The sequence below is a fragment of the Orbicella franksi genome, chromosome 6 (genome assembly GCF_964199315.1).
Source record: "Orbicella franksi chromosome 6, jaOrbFran1.1, whole genome shotgun sequence".
Classification (NCBI taxonomy): Eukaryota; Metazoa; Cnidaria; class Anthozoa; order Scleractinia; family Merulinidae; genus Orbicella; species Orbicella franksi.
The window spans coordinates 17724970-17738335 of record NC_138150.1 but is presented as its reverse complement, the minus strand read 5'-3'; the positions used below and the strand labels follow the sequence as shown (position 1 = coordinate 17738335).

At 40.6% G+C, this 13366-nt stretch overlaps 1 protein-coding gene across 1 annotated transcript; it reads left to right on the top strand.

Moving 5' to 3' along the window:
- The first annotated feature begins 4076 nt into the window (after nucleotides 1-4076).
- LOC145489727 (ATP-binding cassette sub-family C member 4-like) lies at nucleotides 4077-13163 on the top strand. The gene is made up of 6 exons (XM_081468757.1): nucleotides 4077-4655; nucleotides 6158-6540; nucleotides 8822-10164; nucleotides 10311-10881; nucleotides 11294-11430; nucleotides 12200-13163. The coding sequence occupies exons 1-6, from the start codon at nucleotides 4125-4127 to the stop codon at nucleotides 13105-13107; spliced, it is 3873 nt and encodes a 1290-aa protein (XP_081324883.1). The 5' UTR covers nucleotides 4077-4124; the 3' UTR covers nucleotides 13108-13163.
- Nucleotides 13164-13366: the final 203 nt, after the last annotated feature.

Sequence of the window (13366 nt, the reverse complement as noted above, 5' to 3'; positions counted from 1 at the left end):
CGACAGCAACGGCAATGTCGCTAAACAAAAGGCCGGTTTAATGAGGAGAACAATGGCTGTATACACGTGCGTTATAATTCTTGGTACTCCGGGTGAAATGGCCAAATTCTGTGTTGTCTGTGTTGTCTGGAGAACGTGAACCACGACAGCTGACTTTTTAAATTTTAAAATTTACTTCGTGAGAGCTTTGACAGTGATAAACATTAAACATAGTAAATGACTTTAGGGGTCGAGATTCGTAGGTAAAATATAAACTCATTTTCTAATCGACGTTGTCCTCGGCGTCGCCATCGTGGTTTCTTGAGCTCCCGTTCAAGTACACCTCGGCTTTCCTCGATTGATTCTCGTTGCAGTCAGCACATCGTATGTAACCGAGTCATTGCTAGTGAATGACTAAAAGGTGTAACTTTGTGTGTAGAGATTGAATATGAAGCTAAGAGTCTTTAAATCAAACATAAACAAAGCTATTGGAAAGGACAGTAGCACAACTCAACAGTCCATCCAACTGAACAAAACACTCTTGTAGGCAGAAGCACGAAACGTAGTCAGAAAACTATAGCAACAAAATTATCTACAGTAAGGTAACGCAAAAAGTCCCTTATGGGCCACAGTACGTGCTCCGAGAAATTCGTAAAGACCGCCAAGGTGTCCAAAAAAATATCAAGTATTCAGTTTTCGGGGGTGGATAAACGTTTAAATTCCCGGGTTAAATTATAATAAACAAAACTAGAAATATCGTTTTCCAAGAGCAGAGTTATTTTGACTTTTTTGCGTGAACTTGTCCATTATCTTCAAAACGTTATAGCAGCTGATCAAAGTAGACCATTCCATTTTGTACGCAATGTATCCACCACCTCTTCATAGTTCTCCTTTCGAATCTTTTGGTGACAAGGCCACAAGGGAACGCAAACTTAATGGTCTGGTGTGCATGATTAAACATGTAATATGCATATCTGCTAATCAAAGTCGCGTGTAAATGCAACTGAAGCAAACTCCATTGCTATGCAGCTACAGCCTGGTATATTTGTCTTATCTTTATAGTATGTCTTATCTTTTTAGCAGTGAATTTACTTAACAGTAAGGAATTGTGTATCACAGACAGAATTTCAAGTTTGAGACTCCTTCACAGCCTAGGAATATAGAATTTTGTATCCTAACATTCATTTTGCGGGAGATATGAATTTTACACAGTCGTAAGTCACAGACGATATAGAATGATGCACTAGTGAAAGCCTTCTGCACAGTTTTCAAGTCTAATTTTTTTCCATTCAGCAGTTCAGTGAGACTCTCTTCAATAGCAAACTGAAATGGTAAGCATAGTTGGTAGATATGGTTTAACGTGACTTCACCGAATACGGCAGGATGCATTGGTGGTCATCACTGTTGTATTTGGTCAGTTCAGACGAGCTCCAGTGCATTTCTTTGTCGATATCGTTAGCCGAAATAAACCAGCCGAAGTCAATCGAGAAAAATCGATATCGCAAATAAATTGATTCAATCTATATAAATCGCCGATTGCTATCGATTGATAGCCGCAATCGATAAGAATCGAACTCACAGAAAAAATTCTTTATCGATATCTATCGATTGGCAACTATCGGTAAAAATTCATAATCCCTGTCTTCAGGAATATCGATTTTTATTGATTGAAAAAAATCGACAATAACCACCCGGACTTGTCAAAGATGGCCTTGCTATTGTGTAAAATAATGGCTGGAACTACACGAGACTGGCGTTCATCTTAACATGACATGACGACTTTTAAAAACTAAGGATTCAAAGTCCAGGTTGAGTGATGTCTTCTCCAGGTCTTCTGGGATCTAAAGCAAGATCTTGGCATATCTGTTCATCGCCGCGCTATTGACTGTATCCTGAATATCTTTATCGAGAATTTCGCTTAAATCAGAGTCTACCTCAATTTCGTAAACACACTTGGTTGAACTTGGTTCAGCAGAAGCTGTTATTTCACAAGGAAATAGCCCGTCTAGCCGGCGTTCAAAGGGGAAGGAGAGGGGCAAACTAGCTAGAAGCATACTTCACAAGTCGAACCCTTGTTTCATGAGAACGAGAAACACAGAAAACTACTTCTTCTGTACTGTTCCTGGTCAATATTTGTGGCGGCAAAGTGATTACTGCTATGCTACTGCAGATTATAGTTTCCTGCTGGCCTACTCCGAGATCTATTCTCACGTTTGTTTCCAAGATGCAAATAATTGAAATCACTAGCGCACTGACTCTGTTGTTTGTTTTACTTGACCTATAGAGTCCACAATGTTTCTGCTAGTTGTTCCTGTTCTTGTGATTTTGTTGATGATTGATAAACTTACTCAACAAAACCATTACAGACAAATTTTGTCAAACATTTTATCAGTGTGACTTGTGAAAGGACAAAAATAGTTTCCGATAACAATCGATAAAAATCGATTGTTATCGATTAGTATCGATTATCGGTTTATCGATTGACTACATCTAGAAATACGTCACTCGGTAGACAAATGTTCAGGCGTCCGAGAATAGATTTTGATGTCTGGCAATCAATCTAGTGATACGAAAATTTTCCCTCGAAAAGTACTACTAAAAAGAAATCAAACAGTACCAGTAGCTAGTCCGCATCCCAAACCGTTAAGCTGAAAATAAGAGTGTTCCACATTTCGTAGAATCCATATGTGCCAAAAAGTTTTAATTTACACCGTACAAATAAAGCGGCTCACGCCCTAAACTATACCCTCATGTGCCAACATTTAGGAGTGCCGGACCCATAGACTACAGCAGACGGTTTTTGTTCCTGAAATCCTCTTTGCGAAGCACGGAAAGAAACTTGAAGGAAATGGGCTCGCACTTCTCGCCGCTTGATCGTTCTTATCCGTCGCATTCTAAACGTCGCACGCAAGGAAAGGAGAGAGGCTGCTCGCAGTCTACAGGACAAAAAAATTAATGTTTTTGAAATGGGACATAATGAACCTCCCTTTGAAACCCGCGAAGTTCGCATAATTTTGACTTCTCCACCTCCTTTGCTTTTTGTTTCGCGTTACGTATGCTCTGATTTATGCAATCCATTATCTTTCGACTTCTCTATTTATTCAAATTTGATTGAAATGTACATTGTATGAATAGAAATAGACTAAGGAGTGGACCATTTGACTTTCTAGGGGAGAGAGGTGATTTAGTACGGGCAGGAATACTTTTAACTCTCTCATTTCCGTTGAAGGTTCAAGTTATCGGGAGTCGACTGTATAGTTCAGAGACTGGACTAGTCAGCAAAGCCATTCGGGTCGTGTGAGGCCCCTTGCCAGCCCGTCTCTCACGGCTTTATTTTGCCTTGCGTGCCGCGGCGCATTAGACCCTGCTTGCAGGCTATGAGCAACTTAGATCCTATAAATTTAACACGAAAGCTCTAGACACGAGAATGCGACAATGCATCTTGTTTTATCTATTACCGGTTACTACCTATAAACACATGCGACCACGCTAGGAAAGGAAAGGGACTGCTCCCAGTCTACAGAACCCAAAATGAATGTTTTGGAAATGGAGCTTACTAAAGTCTATAAATCGAGGAGAAGTGGTCTCCTGATGAACGACACTCGCTATTCCGCTGCTTTACTCACCGTCAACAAACAAGTACTTTTTAGAACGTATTAACGCGCGTCTTACCTCGACGGTTCCACGTACCATACCATGCCCTGTCACGCCCTATTAACGGCTTAGGAAATAAACTGAAGCTTTTCCTGCTGGCTCGCTAGGGATTTTTAAAAGATCATCCTGAAAAGTTAAGCTATGAATAGGTTTCTGCATGGAGAGCGGAACAGCAAAACGTTCCCGGCAAATAGTCTAAAAAGAAGACATTTACTTTACTTCTTTAAAATTTAGCTCCCTGATGGATTCTGAAAGTTTTGCTTCTTGGTACCACTGAACACGTGGGGCTTGGGCGCTATATCCGACAAGGTTTACTGACGTCTGATAGTAACAATAGCCAAGCCGATAACTATTGTAGCATTCGCAGCATAAATTTGAGAGTTTTTTTGTAAGCCGGCGAACTCAATAAGAAAGACAAATTTATCTTGTTGTCAAACTTGAATTTTCTTCTCTACTGATGCGGATCTTTGTTAGTTTTCAGATTAACTGTTATGGCAAGAAAAGGATACAACAAGATATCTCCCAGTGAAGATAAAGAAGAAGTCAGCTTCGTGTCTCTTCTTTTCTTTCAATGGATGAATAGTATCTTCAAGATAGGCAGTGAACGACCATTAGATGAGAATGATCTTTTACCCCTTTCAAAAGAGAATTCTTCCACTTTTCTGACTGATCAGCTTCAAGCAAACTGGAACAAAGAAAAAGCAAAGTGCAACAGAAATCAAAAAAAGCCTAGACTTTGGAAATGCGTCATAAAGTTGATCTCGGTAAAAGATGCCATAATTATTGTGTCCACGAATGCTTTGCGTTCAATTTCTACCCTTCTTCAACCATTGCTATTGGGATATCTTATTTCCATACTGATGTCATCTGAGCCACAAAAAGATAATCTTCTGTACGGTTGTACACTTGCTTTGTGCATAAATTCTATCGTAGGAGCTCTTTGTGTGCACCACTATAACTACAGATGTGAGCTGTTGGGTATCAGAATTAGTTGCGCCTTAAAAGGTCTAATCTATTATAAGGTAAGCACGAATAGTGTAGAATAGGAGCGGAGGCAGTGCGGTCGAGCCCGGAGGGAGGAGGGGAGACTCCTTGTCCTTTTACTTGTATTCTAGAGTAAACAAATGTCCAGCTGTAATGAATGAGGGATTTTGCGAAATTTGAAAATGCGAAGCTCCAGCTGTGCTCTTACAACCATCTTAAGTTGCGCAATCTAAATTGTGAAACATTTATTTTAATAACTTCTATCCTAGGAATTCTATGGCGAATTCTCTCATTCACAACAATTAAGTCAGTCAGACCTAACAATCCTGAAATTTTGAGGTGAAAAGCTTAAATTCTTCTTGAGATATCTTTTCTCAAAGGCAAAAATAACTCGTTTTTCTTCTCAAAATAAAACTTCAATACCGTAAGATTCGAATTCGGATAAAAACAAAAATTCCAAATTTTTAAAGAATTTCAGGTAACCCTTCCCCTCTCCCCCCTCCCCCCTTTAGTGGTATGTCTAAGAACTAGCTAGGTGTAGCTAAGCGCATTGATTACCATAAGTAACAACAATAACATTTAAACATTTTGATTTGACTCCTGATCGTAGGTAGGAGTAGCCACAGAAGGATTGATCCTGTTTCCCTGAGGCATAGTTACCTTTACCTTAATGCTTTTTTATAAGCAGTAGATTAGCAACTGATGAAACATTGTTTGGTTACATCCTCTGGTCACCTTGAAGTATAATATGCTCAAACAGGGTTTGGCATGAAAATAATAGATTCTCGTTTGTAGCTCTCAAGGGGTATGCCCAGTTTTTCGATTCCTGACCCACGACATCCCGATCTCGTGGAAGGTGCTGTAACCACGGAGCTACCGAGGCAACCACTGTGGAGTGAGTCGAATATTAGCTACAGAGTAAACATCGATTTCCAGGCATTTGCTCCCAGGCCTCTCGGACTGGGAATTACCCACTCCACTGTGGTTGCCTCGGTAGCTCAGTGGCTACATCACCTTCCATGAAATCGGGGTTTCGTGGGTTCGAATCCCGCTCGGGGCATCTAATTTTTTCCGGCATTTTTTCTGTTTAATATAGATGGCATATCAAAATTTACCTCTCTGATGATGAACAATTACAGTTTTTGGCTACTTAGTTTGCCTTTTAATCTCACATTTAGTAAATTACGTAAATACGATTCTTTGGTTTCCCTAAAAGTCAAACCCATTTTCAGAACAACATCAGAACAGTCATGAGATGTAATCTAACCAAAACATCCCAAATACCTTACTCTTGGGTAGCACATCTCTATATAGTTTTAATAGAGGAGTATTTCACGGATTGTAGGTTGCAGGTCAAACTACCGATACTGTGTGTTCTATGCGGACACTTCATCGAAATCAACAGAATTTGCTCTACCGCCAGCGTTAGATCGCGAAGTTGATGCAGCGTAAGATAAACTAATATTAACATACCACATTGTGCTTCTTTAATCCTTGTTTCGAGAGAAAAACCTAAGATTTAGCATTTCTTGTTTCGTAGACGTTACTTCTCAGCAAGGATGCATTGTTAAAATTTACAACAGGCCAGGTGATCGACCTTATATCAAACGATGTTCAGCGAATGGAGGAAGACACAGTCGTGTGGCTTTACTTATTGTTTCCTTCGTGCTTTGTCCTCGTTGTGATAGCAGTGTTACTCGTGTATTTGATTGGCTGGCAATCTCTGATGGGAGTCCTTTTCCTGTGTTTTCTTGTGCCGTATTTCGCTGGGATCTCCTACATTAGTGCTGCACTGCGCTTGCGCACGGCAGCGCTGTCCGACAGACGCATCTCCTTGATGAACCAGGTAGTTTCTGGGATTCGTGCCATCAAAACGCGTGCGTGGGAGGATGAATATCGCAGAAAAATTCAACACACACGAAGGTAGGGGAAACCAAATGCGGTACTTAATGTTGACTCAGTGTGTAATTGCATTCACTGTAGCTGTAAGATAAATTTCAGTCACAACTCATCGTTGCCAAGTTGCGAGTTTGATCAGTTACCTCATCGTTCACTTTCCGCTGACAGATTACGACCACGCGTGTTGTGCTGTTAAAAGGGATAAGGGTAAGGGATAACTTTTCTTGGTTTTCGGTCCAACAGTCTTAAAATTGATGTGAAATTTATATGAAATAATTCATATATGAACTGCGGTTGTAAATGAAAGTGAAGAATGATCATCGCAGTTAATTTTCCAATTTAAGCAATTGGAAAGAAGAAGCCTGAAAAAAAAAACCTCGCTCCCAATGTGTGGCTTCATAGCTCAGTTGGTAGAGCATCGCACCGGTATCGCGGAGGTCACGGGTTCGAATCCCGTTGAAGCCCTGATTTTTTCAGGCTTCTTCTTTCCAATTGCTTAAATTGGAAAATTAACTGCGATGATCATTCTTCACTTTCAGTCTCAAAATTGAAGGTTTCTGACTACTATTCGTCGTAATTTCTACTGAAACAGTTGTAATGCTCATCCTCATTTATACAACTGCCTCTTTGGCCATTTGCTCATGTGAATCTTCAAAGGCTCTACATAACATAGCCTTAGCTAATACGCTCGATCCATTTGCTCGTGGGTTGCACGCTGACGTTAGTTTCTTTATTTGTACTTTTTCTCGGCAATTTTTGTCATCAATGTTGACACTTTGTAAAACTTAATTGCTATTTTTCTTCTCCTGATATAGGGAAAAATCTAATAATTCTTCCGGAGTCGTGGAATTTTATTCCTGTGAGCTGCCAAATTTCCAGCTTAAGCTTTTTGCCGCGCCTCCCCCTAAGAAATTTGGAAATTTGAGCGAACAGGAGTTGAACCAGTTGGTTGAACAAAGGCACTCAGCACTCGGAGACGGACCAAAAAAACAACAAACTGGTCTGTATCAACCTTTCGAGATCACTAATGCATTGCGGGAATTTTAGAGAGAATTTTCTAGCGATCTGACGATAATGAAATTCAGCACAAGCTTTCTTTGTAAAACTTTTCTGGCATCGAAAGCGAACAAAACTTGAACATGAGAGCTTTACCAAATCTGTTTGTAAAGTCTTACATGCGAAATCCTTCTTATCCAAAAACGTTAAAGGTAATAGTTTTTCTGAGGTTTAATGAAGGAAGTTTTATCAAACATTGGTAGCCTCTGATGAATTATTTCAGTTCCCGGGTTTTAGTTTTGCTCGAACGCTCGTCGCGTCGCTCGATCGTGAATTGAACTCTTGAAGAAACACCCGCTTGAAGGAAAGACTGCATCGTGCACAAATATAAACTTACATTTTTGAAATTTTCTTTTAGGCTTCAGTCTTCTGTTCATTTAATCTAATTATTTTACCAAATAACGAAAGTGACAGAGATCACTTTTAAAAGCCATTCATGTGTTCAAGTTCAGCCTTAGACTCGCAACTCATCAAATTTAAAACAAACTGGAAAAGAAAACGTAACCCACAAACCTGCTATTGAATAAGAGCATCTCAAACAGCTCAAAGCCAGGGGTGTTTGTTCACTTTCTTCTCCATTCTCGCTTTTAAGAAATGTCTGGTTCCATATTGTTCTTTTCTTTGCTGAAGTGGCCGTGAAGGACAGATTACTCAACCACCAAAAGCTTCAACCATATGCAGTTTGTTTTCAATTCTTCAGAAAACTGATCCAAATTTAAGCTATTTTTGAGAAACGCTTTTAACGACTGCGATTTTCGTTTGTTGTAAGCTTGATATTTGGGTTAACTGAGCAGTTTGAATTGTTTGTTTGCCCAAGAAACCATTAACTCGCCGCGATCCTAGAAAAATTTTGATGTCTCGCTTTGTCAGGTTTTTGAATGAACATTTTCGCGCGGTTTATCGCGCTTCCGGACTTCATGTAAGTTGGACGAGATTCAGTATATACTATCTCAAGTCTCAATGTTATAAAAGAAATGGTAAACGTGCATTGCGCAACTATCGAGTTATGGATGCACTTGGGAGGTTTGCTAAGCACTCAAGAAGCTAGAGTCGCACGAGGCGATCGCCTCGTGCGACTCTTGCGCCTCTTTCGTGCTTAGCAACCTCCCGCGATACTTGCACGCTGCACGCTTACCATTTCTTAAACGGAAATTCTAAAGACAAATCTCTTTTACTACTTAATACTACATGCCACTAGCAGTGTTGGTAAGTGAGGTATCCTCATAGTTCTTTTGGGTTTTGTTTTCAGAAGTGAAATTAACACCATCCGTAAGAAAAGTTTCATTCTGTCAGGAGTTCTTGCCTTGTGGGACAGCTCAGCATCAATGGCGACCCTGTTATCTGTCGTTACTCTTGTGCTCACTGGTCAACCCATCACACCTGTAAATGTCTTTATGCTGCTAGGTTTTATGAATTTGGCAAGATATCAAACATGCCTTCCAATTTCTTCCGCTTTGTTACAAGCAAACGACGCTCATGCGTCGCTAGGAAGAATAGAAGATTTTCTCCTTTTAGAAAACCTTCCCGCCATTTTACGTGGTCGGTCTGAGGAGGACACCAGTAAGCCAGAGAGCAAAGCAGGAAAAGTCACGAGTGGTCTGTCAGATCAACAGGCGAAAATGGTAAAGGTATTGAATCCTGACCTAGTAAAAAATCCGCAGGCCAAGCCCAGCAGCTTATGTGTGTCCAATCTTACAAACAGACAAATCGAGCGACAAGATGAATTTATTTTCCAGGATATTGAATTTTCCACAGCACCACGAAGTCTAACAGTTATTACTGGACCAGTGGGAAGTGGAAAATCTACTCTTCTCTCAGCGATTGCTGGTGAAATCTCTGAAGTTAGCGGGACAATAACCTTCCAAGGTTCTCTTGTTTATGTTCCCCAGACAGCTTGGATCTTCTCTGGAACTGTAAGAGAAAACATTCTGTTTGGTCAACCATACGATGAGACAAAGTACACCAGAGTAATTGAAGCATGCGCCCTCACAGAAGACATCCAGCGGTTTCCTGACTATGACCAAACAGTTGTTGGAGAACGTGGTGAAGTTCTGAGTGGAGGTCAGAAGGCGAGAGTTAGTTTAGCACGCGCAGTTTACGCTGATGCAGACCTTTACTTGTTAGACGATCCTCTGAGTGCCGTTGACTTTAAAGTTGGCCAACATATCTTTAAAACATGTATCAACGACCTATTAGGCGAAAAAATGCGAGTGTTAACGTCACATCAGGAACAGCACATGAAAGAAGCTGATCAAGTGATTGTGTTGTACAAAGGCCGCGTGTTGGAAAAGGGAAGTTTCATCGAACTGCAAGAAAAGGGTATTCTAAACTCAACTGTTGACCCGCTGTATCAGAGAGTTGAGAAAGATAGCAAGCATACTAAGAGCGTTGCTCGGGAAATTGAACAGAAAAACGGAGGTGACAGCTGTGAAACAATGGCTCCACTACCCAATGAACCTAGGAGTCTGGAAATATCACAAGAAGATCGTTCCATCGGAGTGGTTTCATCAAAGCTTTACTGGAACTACTTTAGAAGCGGAGTACATTGGTCAACAATCTGTGCAGTGATTTGTTTGTGCTTCATAGTGCAAGGTAAGAGTCAATATTGCAACTGGTCATTCATACCTAACAATCCTACGCAATTCTTCATTAGCTGAATAGTGACTATTTTAATATGACTTGCTTCGTGTCAATTTTTTTGATCATATTATTTTTATTTCGTCTCTTTATTTTCTCAGCAATGATAGTTGCTCCTGACATCTGGCTCTCGTCACTAACAAAGAAACTACCAGAAGATCAGAAAGACAACACAAACCTAACTATCTATGCTTGTCTCGTCAGTGGGTCCCTTATCTTTGCCCTCGTGCGAGCTTATGGATTCCTTCTGGTTTCCTTAAGATGTTCAGAACGTCTTCATGACAAGATGGTTTTAGCTATTTTACAAGCACCGGTTCATTTCTTTGATTCAAATCCCGTGGGAAGAATACTCAATCGATTTTCTAAAGATGTAGGCTGCCTTGACGAGTTGTTGCCCAAGACTTTTCTAGTATCTATCCAGCGAGTCTTGTTGGTGTTTGCATCAATAATCATACCAACTGTTACAAATCCTTGGCTCCTATTTCTTGTTGTTCCGTTGATTGTGTTAGTCCTGTATATCTCCAAGTATTACTTGAAGACGTCCAGAGAACTCAAAAGGTTAGAGTCAATATGCCGCAGTCCAGTCTTCTCTCACTTTTCCGAGACCCTGAATGGACTGGACACGATTCGAACAAGATGCAGACAAAAGGATTTCGTGGATCAGTTTTACAGGTGATTTGGTTTAGTCTTAAGCCTGGTTCACACTAGCGACATAACGACATAACGACATCGTCACGAACGACATAAAAAGGACGTTATGTTTGTAGTGTGAACGTGTAGACATAATAACATATTAGCAACATAACAGGATGAACATGACGACATAGAGATGAAACCGATTTTTTCCTTATGTCGTTATGTCGTTAGTGTGAACCAGGCTTTAACAGTCTTATGGGCGCTTTTCACTAGAGTTGTGAACATAAAACGCATTTGCTTTGATTTTGCGCGCACTACTACGTAAATTGATTGGCTTGAATATATTTGTCCCATTAAGATCAATTGCGACTCGCTTCTATATGTTTTGTAGAGCCTCAAGTGTTTAGTAATGACTGGCTAGTTACGTACTGTAGTTTCATTCCGTTAGATATCAAGATGTTCATAATCAGTCCTATATTATGGTGATGGCCAGTGGGCGATGGCTTGGTGTACGCTTGGACCTTCTCACATCCGTGTTAATTGGTGCAGTGTCTCTCGCAGCTGTTTTGGTGTCTCAAGATGCCGGTAGGTGCATTTGTAAGGTAAATCAAAATCGGGCAAAAAACGATACTAAATCTGGGGATTTGGCATTACGAAACCACGCTTGTCTCATTCGTAACAGAGCTGATCAATATATTCTATATCATTTTGTTGTTTATCTATTAGTCTCATAGAGGTGTATCGCAGGGACTCGCCAAAGATTACCATTTCGGTTTAAACTGAGACACGGACAATTCACGTTAGTTAAGGGCAATCCCAGCCAGCAAAGAGGACAGCCTCTCATTACTTGTTACCGGTCTGTTTTTCGTTTACTGGCAAAAGGCAGTTCGGATTGGAAAGATATCTGCATGATACGATAACAGAAGTAGCTAAAAGTAAATTATTCTTTTATGATGGAGGCGGCGTGCCGCGTAGCCGGCCTACGAGCAGCAGGCTCTTGGTGGAGAAAGAAACACTGGACTTGTAATCGACAATGGACCCATTGAAATTGTTCAAACTTATACTTATTTGGGAACACTCATTTCTTCAACGAGTAACTTTTCATTGGCACTTGATAACTTGAAAGAAAAGGATCTTCACGCCCTTTTCAGTCTCAGAAAACACAGCAAATTACCTCCATTCCTAGCAAGTAGAATATCCGTCAAATGATGTGGAATTAGTCTATTTAGCGGAAACTTGTATCATAGGGCGGGGTATTTTCATTCGTCAAGTTTAAAAAATAATACTTAGCGGTATTATACGACTGAATAACCTAAGTACTCTCTTCTCCATTTTTTTCTTTTGTTTTAATCAGCTTGGGCCGGACTTGCGCTTGTTTATGTCATACAAACTTCGACGAGTACTCAATACGCTGTCAAGAAAACTTCGGATGTCGAGAATTTCATGACCTCAGTTGAACGAGTGATGACGTACACCAGCCTTGACTCAGAACCTGGATACACAGTGCATAGACATCCCCCAAACCAATGGCCACACGCAGGAAATATCACATTTCAAGATGTTTCATTAACGTACTATCCGGGTGGACCTGAAGTACTGAAGAAAATCAATCTTAACATCAAAGGGGGAACAAATATCGGTGTTGCAGGCCGCACAGGTGCAGGCAAGTCATCTTTTGTGGCAGCGCTCATGCGCATGCCAGATGCTGATGGAGACATACTGGTCGATGATATTCCAATCAAACAGATCAATCTACAAGACTCCCGACGATGTATATCCGTTCTTGGCCAAAGCCCTGTTCTGTTTAGTGGATCACTCAGAAGAAATCTGGATCTCTTGAAGCATTTGCAGGATGCAGATTTGTGGCGAGCTTTGGAGAATGTGCAACTGAAAGCGTTGGTAGAAGGTTTGGAGGGAAAGCTAGATCACGAGCTCTTGGAACATGGAGCAGATCTCAGTGTAGGAGAACGACAGTTGATTTGTTTGGCTCGTGTGCTGTTACAACAAAACAAGATCGTCATCTTGGATGAGCCCACTGCACATGTGGATCCAGAAACAGAACAAACAATCTGGAACGTAGTACGTGAGAAACTAAAGGATTCCACAGTCATCACCATAGCCCATCGTTTAAGCACCATCAAAGACTGTGACATGATTTTGGTCTTGAAAAATGGGGAGGTTGACGAATTTGATAAATTTGACGCTTTAGTAAATAAGGAAGGAGGTGCTTTGAGTGAACTGGCTCGAGTTGCAGGTATCTAGATAGGCTAGATCTCCCTTTGTTAATTTACAGATCATATTAAATTTGAATGAGTTTTTGCGGCTGTTTACTTCTTGCTTATCGAAAAAAAGTCAGAAGTGTAGCAGCTCTCGTAGGCTTGTAATTCTTTTGCTTGTCAGCAGGTGTTATTGTTTTTGCATTAGGGGCATTGTTTCTGTTGATTATTTTATTGTCCTCTCAAAGGGTATCACGCCATTCATGTGAGACCTTACGAGAGCTGCTAGCCGACCCAAAATAAAC

Bases quoted from the DNA above. Each gene is read 5' to 3' on its own strand.
- LOC145489727 (XM_081468757.1), top strand. From the start codon at position 4,125: ATGGCAAGAAAAGGATACAACAAGATATCTCCCAGTGAAGATAAAGAA. The intron at 10,882-11,293 runs GTGATTTGGTTT...TCATTCCGTTAG, and splicing joins TTCGTGGATCAGTTTTACAG to ATATCAAGATGTTCATAATC. The intron at 11,431-12,199 runs GTAGGTGCATTT...TGTTTTAATCAG, and splicing joins TTTGGTGTCTCAAGATGCCG to CTTGGGCCGGACTTGCGCTT.